At 34.4% G+C, this 9,468-nt stretch overlaps 1 protein-coding gene across 3 annotated transcripts in view; it reads right to left on the bottom strand.

Moving 5' to 3' along the window:
* Nucleotides 1-502: 502 nt before the first annotated feature.
* Nucleotides 503-9,468, bottom strand: part of FSTL5 (follistatin-like 5) — a 1,065,399-nt gene continuing 1,056,433 nt past the window's right edge. For all 3 annotated transcript variants that reach the window (XM_006872516.1, XM_006872517.1, XM_006872518.1), the window contains one exon: nt 503-1,205. In XM_006872516.1, coding sequence (XP_006872578.1) covers nt 503-1,205 — 703 coding nt within the window. The remainder of the gene's footprint in view (nt 1,206-9,468) is intronic.

Here is a 9,468-nt window from a genome sequence, read left to right as displayed (position 1 = left end):
TTGGATGAGCTTTTAGCCTTCATTTTCTTCATGTAACATTCACTTCAAGGCACAAAAGATTAGAAACAGTGGACAGGATATAATATTTGAATTAAGAATTTTAGGATTCCACGATACCTTTATTTCTAGTTTATGCATACCAGAAGAAGAAGAAAAGGTAAGCTACCCTTAAAATGAAGTGTTTCTTATTCATCTGAAATTCCCTGCAGTTTATTATTTTTTTTAAGTATTTAAAATCCTATTGTCTTGAGTTAAACACAATTATAGCTTTGATTATTGTGACTGATGTAGTATATTATTAAATAGTGTATTAAATATTTCTAGTAAATCAGTAGTACTTATAGTGTATGTTTTTGAAAGAAAAAAAAATTACTTTATTTGGGCCAACCAAATAATTTCTGTTTAACTAGGTTATAAACTTTAAAAGTCTAGCTATAATTTAAACAATGGATTAAATGCAATGTACTGTAAAACTCATATCCAATGATTATCTAATAAAGCCCTAGGCATCTCCAACCCAAATGACTGTATTTCCTTTCTCAACTTCAGTGATCTCACAGTTTAACTTATTGAGTCGTCCATCTAGGATAAAGAGAGAATCCTTAGAAGGTGTCATCAGGTACTGACCAAACAAACCACTGTCCTGGATTTGTCTGTTCTTCCGGTTCCAAGGCCATTCTTCTGCCTTGAGTGGTTCCTTAAGGCTCTTTATCATCTTAACCTTTCCAGAGGCAAGCTCCACAAAAAGCACATCAGTTTGTGTACTAGAGCTACCATAAATGTTGTACTGGTTGGCTTCAGTAAAGGATGGCTGAAATGCTACATCAGATATGTGTAGATTTGTATGAATATCAAATGCCTCTTGTATTTCTCCTCTGATGGTGATGTACTGGACCCTCACAAGACCTTTTATGTCATTAATGCTGACAAGGTAGTGCCCATCTGGGGAGACATATGGAGTGCCTGTTACATCACTGTTGAATCCAATGACTGAGTCAGTAACACCGTCCACCATGAGCTGTGGTGGAATTGCTCCAGTGCTGTCAGGTTTGCAGCCAATAAAGTAGTATCCTCCCAAGTGTGTATAGGCCAATGATTGAGGAATGCACATATAGTCCTTTAAGTTAACTGTTTTGATGTAGGACATGGTTTCAAGATCAATTTTTTGTAGTGCAGCTTCATCCTTATGAAGAATAAATCCAAACCTGCAAAGATGAAAACCAAAGTTAGACAGGAAACTAAAGCATGCTTGTCATAAGAAAATGCATGTGGACAGGTGGAGAGGGTCATCAATGGCCAGAGAATAATTGTCAGTCTGTGCCACAAGCGTATTAAGCTTAACCTTTAAATTGTACTGCCCTCCTCTTTTATCTAGGTCATTCTTTCATTACTACCAAACAATTGTAACTCATGCTGTAGAAAGCAGAATAATTAAAAGCAATATATCTAGTTAATTGGAACAACAAATTTTGCTTTTAACGCAGAAGAGAAAAAAAGTAAACATCATTTTATATATCTCTAAACCTTCTGATATTGAAAAAGCTTAGTTAATTGCTACTGAACCCACAAGGATAAAAGGCTTAAATATCTATCTGCTGCACTCATTTTGTTTACTTTTTATATGGTTTTACAACTATCAAATTAATCTGGCACACATTACTATTCAGATAATTCTCCAAATGTTTTCAATGGGCTGCCATAAAGATGCAGAGTTGCTCTGGTTGTTGTTGTTTTCTAGTTGGTGTATTTTAAATAATTCATAGTCCAGGTAATTGAACTTTAAAGTTGGTAGTTCAAACCCATCAGCTGCTCCTCCAAAACATTTTATAGAGTTGTTATGAGTCATAACTAAAAATTTGGGGGGAAATTGCATAATCTTTTCTTTACCTTTCCATTATCTTTTAACTACCTTTTTCCACAAACTTTTTGAAGCATCATCATATATATTACATTTTTAAGATCACTTTGAGTAAATATTTTTATGATTTTAATTTCAATTTCATAATACATTTTAAGTGTAAGCTACATTTGGAAATATCTATGCTTATATTATTATTACTATTTTTAACCATATACCAGCATTGCATTGAATATCTTATACTGATCAGTGAAGAATGATGATTTATATTATTTTTCTATGAAAATCAAATTAAAACTTTGAAAACTTAATGCATTTTTTTCATTGTTTGTTGTTTTTGTTGGTGGTGGTCTCTCCTTCTCTAACTTAAAAAAAAAAATCTATTGTTATTGCTGTAGGACAGTACTTTTCAGAGCATATGTCCTTCACATTGTTACTGTTGTTAAGTGCCTAGGAGTCAATGTCGACTCATAGTAACCCTGTACAGGGTTTCCAAAAGAAGTAGCTTTAGTACTACCACAAACTACCAGAAGCCCCTGGAGAAACTATAAATACATTTTAAAGCCTTGACCCATAGTATCAGTGACTTCATAGCAAAAAATAAGTCAAATAAGAGGAAATAGGAGACGATCTTCTGAACAAAATTAAATCAGAATTGGATATTGATTAGTATATCTGGGAAAGACTTTTGGTTAGGTTTATGTTAGTAATAGAGTCCTGTTGTGGTGATCCAGGCTAATACACAGGTCAGCAAGGTCCATTTGAACAGCAGGGTTGGCTGTACTAGTACTCACAGCCCTTAACAACAACAGTGTTATTAATATTGTTTAAAATACCTCTTAATATTTCTAAAAACTTCAAAAAAATAAGGTTCAACAATATCTCATTCCATTTACTGTGAATAAATGGAATTACCTAAGTTTATTCAAATAAAGCAAAACAAAGAAACAAGAACTTTAAAGATTCCAAGTGTTTTAATATCAGTAGTGAGTTTCATTTCCAAGATACTAGTTCTTAGACAAAAAGCTATTTCTCTAAGTAAGTGAATATTTCTGTACATAATTTTAAAAATATGATGCATTCTGTGTAAGATCTCTTTAAAACATCAAACGTATGTGTATGTCAGACTCAAAGATAAATAACAACTCATATGCCTTTGAGTAGGTCCAAGTCATAGCGACCCTGAATAGGGTTTCCGAGGAACAGTTGTTGAATTTGTACCACAGACTTTGCGATTTAAACCAACATTGAGGTCCAGTGCATCATCTCATAGCTCTAACAATAGAGAACTAAAGAAATGCTCTAAAAATCATTTTTGGGTAATAATTGATAATTGTGAAAGACAGGCTGTGTGTCAGTACAGATATTTTATTAAAATAGATAAATATAAATTCCTCTAAGACATATACTGTCAGACATAATTCATGAGTGATTTATATGTAGAAAGAATTGCCACTACTTCCATTTTATTGCATTACATATTTCTAAGAAATTACATTAGAATTTTAGCTGTATTGAACATTTGTGAAGATCTTGTTTGTTGTTACTGCAGAATACAAATTATTTCATGTGAAAGAGTAACTTAAGTTTATAGGTGTTATTTTTAAGTGCCACTGAGTTAGTTTTAACTCATAGTGACCTGTGTACAACAGAACTAATTATTATCCAGTTCTGCACCATTCTTAGGAGTGTTGCTATGCTTGTGTTTCATTTTTAAATCTTTCAGAGTTAGTTAATGTGGAGGCGTTCTGCTCCCATAAAGATTTACAGCCTCGGATACCCTGTTCAGGGTCGCTATGGGTCGGAACCGACTCAACGGCACTTACCAACAACAACATCTAAATGTTAGTGACTAGTACTATAGTAGAGAAAATAACAACCTCTTTCATTAAATAATGTAGAAATCTAGAGTGAAAATATATTGAAATAATGCTTGTGATGAATGCTTAATTATCCTAAATGTGTGCTGTATAATAACATCTGAATTTTGCTGTACTCTTCCCTAATATACTAACTATAACTTTTCCCATAGATATGCTTGAAATAATATTTCTGATGTATCTCCAAATGACATCCACTCTCTCTGACTTACTTTTATTCCTTATGTCTTAGTACTGTTGTTTATTTCCTTCCACTAGACATGCTCATATTATATGTGTTGCTGTTAAGTGTTGATGAGTCAGTTTCCACTCATAATGGCACTGACTGTACAGGGTTTATCAAGAGCGATTGGTGGGCTTGAGCCACTTACCTTATGGTTAGCAGTCCAGTAATCCTACAGTAGTTTCAAAGTTAGTTACTGAACAATTACTAAATGTTAGTGACTAGTACTATAGTAGAGAAAATCCCCACCACGATAAAAAATGTAGTCCCGATTACAACAGTAGGAAGAAACATCCATATTCTTAGAAAGCACTTCTAAGTATTCCCATTAAATTATCAACGCCTAAAGCAGATGCACACTGGTGATAGTGGTAATGGTAGTGGTAATGTCCTGCTAGATTGGAACCACCAATCCTTGTATTAACAACCCAATGTCATAATCCTCTACAACACCAGGACCCCTTATTCAATCATGAAAGAATTAAAAAACTCAAACTCTCAACTATGTCCCATGCTACTGTGTACCAGAATCTAAAGTATCAAATAAATCTTAAATACCCCTGTCAGGTATGTCCTAATAATTAACTCCATCTTTTGTAAAGGGATTGTAGTAGCTATAGTTGTTAAGTGCCATAAAGTCAGTTCCTACTCCTAGCAACCGGTATAGGGTTTCCAAGTCTTTTTAGTTTTTGCAGGAACAAAAAGCCTCATCTTTCTCCTGTGAAGTGGCTGTGGTACTCAAATCATCAACCTTGTGGTTAGCAGTCCAGTGTTTCTCCTCTGAAGTCACCATGCCCCATTCATTGTAAAGGAGTGCTCTTCTATTAATAAAAAATCCTTAAGGATATACAGGTGTATCGATGTACATGTCTACCATTATGTCTGGTGTTTTTAAGTGCCATCAAGTCAGTTACAAAACATACTGACCTAGTATAGTAGCTCTGGTAGCCTAGTGGTTACGAATTGGGCTGCTAATCTCACAGTCAGCAGTTCGAAACTACCAGCTGTTCTGTGGAGGAAAGATGAGGCTTTCTGCTCCTGTAAAGATTTACAGCCTTGGAAACCCTATACAGGGTCACTATGAGTCAGAACCGACTCCACGGCACATAACAACAACAACAGCACAGGCTTTAAATCTTTACAAGAGCAGAAAGCCTCATCTTTCTCCCATGGAACAGCTGGCAGGCTTGAACCACAGACCTTGTGTTTCTCTGTTAGGTGCTCATTGCATGGAGCCACCACGTTCCACCATTATATCTGGCATTAGATATGAAATCATAAATTTTGATGGCAGATATTGTCTTTTTTCCCTGCTATATATTTTAAATATGCTCAGAGGCAAAGTAACAATAGGTGAATTTAATAGAAGCAATAAGCCAATCAGGCTTTGGCATTTCAGCTCTCCTCTTAACCTTGAATCTTCTAGTCCCTTTGGGCAATCATTATTGAATGTTAATGAGGAAAAATGAGACAGAGTCTCTCTTTAAGTACTTCTGAACTATCTTTACTCTAATATTAAAGAATGTACTTAAGTTTTCTGTGATACAATCCAGCCTCTTTCAGAAGTGATTACATTTTTTAAAAATGGTGTAGTTAAAACTGTAGACTCTCTGGGTGGGGTGATAAAATTATGTCTATTTTGTCATCCCTATCGTATGCTCCTTTAGGACTAAAGATCTAGCTACATAAGCAAATGCATGAGAATGCCTTCAATTTTTCACTACTGATTTATTGGGTAGGCAGTGGAGTCTCTAATTCAAAATTTCCTCCCAGTACAGATTGATATTCAGAAGTCTCCTACTGTTCATTAGTCTCTGATTAATATTTACGAGGCTCTCAACTTTCATGCCTGCTAAATATAATAAAATTCTTCATAGTACTAGGCCTAACTTAGTTTGCCTAATATTTGTCAGAATGTGTATAGGAAGATGCAGACTATGAGAAACTAGAGAGTTAAAACTTACTCTTAAAGGAAACTGTACTAAGAAATTAATTCAACAAGGAACATGGGACCTCTAGGTGTAGCATTGTATGGATTTCTTAGATGTGGCTAGGAGAGTAAGAGTATATTTTTCCCAGAATTGCTCTCTTTTTCTGAATATATCCCCATTCTAAACCACTAAACCACTTTTATTTAAAAGTTCAATTTTAATTGTTTTCATAATATAAAATGAGGTCATGAAAAGATTTATACTAAGAGAATTTGGTTTTGCATGAGGTAAAGGTTTTCAATCCAAGCAGAATTAAATTCAAAACTCATGTTTTCAAGGTAATAGATGTATGATTTTATGTAAAAATTTTAACTTCTAAGACTTTCAATTTCCTCAACAAAAATATGACAAAAATACTACCTTCATTTGAGGACGAGTGTTAATCTGTGTATAAAACCAAGCATAAAGCAGATTCTCAATATATAGAAATTGTTAGTGCTTTACACCTTAAGTAGCATCATTTCCCCACTATCACCTAAAATATTTCCAACAGGACCACAGATTATTATTATAACCTGAGAACCAAAATATCCCTGAAAAACAATAATTATCAATTCTGTGTAGCTCCTGGTGTGACGCTGTGGGTTAATGCACCAGACTGCAAAGCTGTTTGAACTGCAAGGTTGGCGGTTCAAGCTCACCAGCTGCTCCTTGGAAACCCTATACAGGGTTGCTATGGGTCAGAATCGACTCGACGACACTTGCCAACAACAACAGTATCTTCATAAGGTTAAAAATTAACATATATTATAGTGTTACAAAATTATTCCTTGATTTTCCCATTCATGAATACAAGACAAATCACATTAAAAAATGGAAATTAATGTTTTCATTCTTACTTTCACCTGAACTAACAGGATTTATGCCCATTCTACACATTACTCAGTCACCGTAACTCTCACACTGTTTAGAATGATGACAGTCTGTTTTTATCTCTATCTTTAGAGATGCTGCTTCAATATGTGCTTGGAACATAGATGAGATGGCAGAAGTGTATTCGGTGAATTTATAGTCTACACATATCATGTGATTTCTAATGGGTGCATGGTTTACTCAACAATTTTTACTTTCTTTCCTTTTTTTTTTAAATTGCAGCTTATTTCAGGACCTGGACATCTAAGGATGTTGCAAGGTGCAGATATATCTTATGCCATCATAATTCAAAAGGCTTGCAATAACAGGAAGAGAATAGATATGTAAAAAGAAGCACATCTTGGACACAACAAAGTCTGGTAAAGCATTAGTTCCTAAAGAGCTGTGTGCCTCAGAGGATAGTTTGCATTTCTTGCAGTTGTGTAGCAAATGGACTGCACATGTAATTTACAGTTTTTAAACATGTCTAGTTATGCTGAATCCACAAGTGTTTTCCAGTTCAGATCTTATATCATCTGATGTTATTCATCTCCTGTTCTAGTTTCCAATCCATTACTAATGAAACTGAAGGATTCTCATGCTTTCCGAAAACAACGTTTTCATATGATCCCAGAAATCCCAATGTTTGGTGGGAATGAACACTGTAGGATTTGGAGAATTACAATTAGATCCATTTCTCAAAGCATCACTGCCTGTTCCCAAGTTCCTTATCTTCATATCTAGACAGCTTTCCTTTTTGTTAAAATATAGTCTTTACCACTTAAGTTCAATTTCCGTACTATGGACCAAGTAGGGCCTGGGCAGATAGTTCCTCTCCATTCTGAATGGTCTCCTTCAAACTCTATTATCTAAAAAACATGTTGCCTTCAAGTTGATTCTAACTCATAGTGACTTCAAATGACAGAGCAGAACTGCCTCACAGGTTTATTATTATTATTATTGTAAACTTTATGAAAGCAGACTCCCACATTTTCCTCCCATGGAGCAGCTGGTTTGAACCACTGACCTTTCTGTTAGTAGTTAACCATTGTACCACAATACTACTTCTGTCATCTACACCTTCTCAAATTTCCAAGTAAGTCACTCAGAGTCATCCAAAGAATACAAATGGAAAAGTAGTAAGTGGAGATGGAATATATAAACATCCAGTTAGTCAGACACTGCTTCCTGTTATAAAACCCAATTCTACTACAACCTACTTCTAAAACTATAATCCACTTCTAAAACAAACACATTACCCCAAACTTTTATGATGTCCCAATTTTTGAAACTATATTCATTGAAATAAAATTCCAAACTACAATAATTTAAACAACCCTCAAAATTAGTAATGGGATTTTACCTGAGAAAAATCTACATCTGAAGCATATGGTCAAGTAGTTAGTACCTCACACATAATTATGCAAATAATTATTACTCTCTTCTTTTTCTTATAATATTATAGATAACTTGTGTTTTGGTTTTGTTTTGGTTTTTCAATTGGATGGTAAGAAATGTTGAACTGATCTTCACCCTGAGAACAGACAATCCTTGACAAGCAGACAGCGACCATTGAACTTCTAATGGGATTCAATGAACTCTAATAAAGTGTTTAGTTTAGTTGACTTGTCAATGCTTAGAAAATCTTTTCAGTTGTTGTCTTGGGGGATTTGTCAAAGTTAATTGCCTAGATTGTTTCATCCTTGCAACCCAAACATATAATAAACCTATTTTTATCAACAACAACAAAAAAGTTGAACTGAAAAGATACTAAAATCATACATAATTGCCCTTCAGCAAAGTAAATACATAAACCCATATGCACAGTATGTTGTTACATTTTTTCCATTGTAATATAGATGACATAGAGTCTTCATGGAGAAAAACTGTATATCTAACATGAACCATCATTCACCATTTTATGAAAGCTTATATATTTAGCTATTATTCTAGACTGGCTCCTGCAAGAAAAGACTGAATGATGTTTCTACTCAAGTACCTGAGGATTTGATTTCTATCTGAACTGCACAAAAAAATACTTCAGTAAAATATACTCGTTCATAAACAGTGGTCAGATTCATATTTAGGAAAGGAAAAGAACTGAGAATTGAAATTGTCACATTTAGTAAAGATTTTAGATAACTAGAGTAAGAATATTTTTTGAATATCCCTAATGCTTAAAAGAGAGAGAGAGAGATCTATTTCTGAATATTAAACTCTACTTTCTTTGGTATTCCACTGTTCTGAAAATAGGAGGTTGGATTCTTCAAGGGGAAATCACAAAATAAATGCATAATTTCATTACAGAATCCTCAGGATACCTACTACTTGGTAGCAGTAAGAGAGCCGTCTAAAAAGGTCTATCCTTCTAGTCAGTAAATGGGATGAAAGAAACTCATATTTACTAAGAGTTTTGTCACATCACATAGACTAGAGACTGTATTTCAAATATTGAAGTCCTCCATTTCGTTTAAAGAGTGTAAGAGCTTGAGACACAAAACATACAATTATTTCCTGAAAGTATTTTAAAAGTCTTAAAAAAATTTGTTTGGAGAGAATAAGATCCCCTAGGAACTGGATTGAACCTCAGCATAGTGATCCTGCTTGGTCACCTTAGAGCAGGTGGTAGGCCGGCAACGTCGGGCGCATGGGGTCCCCAGCTGA

The sequence above is a fragment of the Chrysochloris asiatica genome, unplaced genomic scaffold (assembly GCF_000296735.1).
Source record: "Chrysochloris asiatica unplaced genomic scaffold, ChrAsi1.0 scaffold00202, whole genome shotgun sequence".
Classification (NCBI taxonomy): Eukaryota; Metazoa; Chordata; class Mammalia; order Afrosoricida; family Chrysochloridae; genus Chrysochloris; species Chrysochloris asiatica.
The sequence above is the reverse complement of the archived record's forward strand: the minus strand, read 5'-3'. Positions and strand labels throughout refer to the sequence as shown.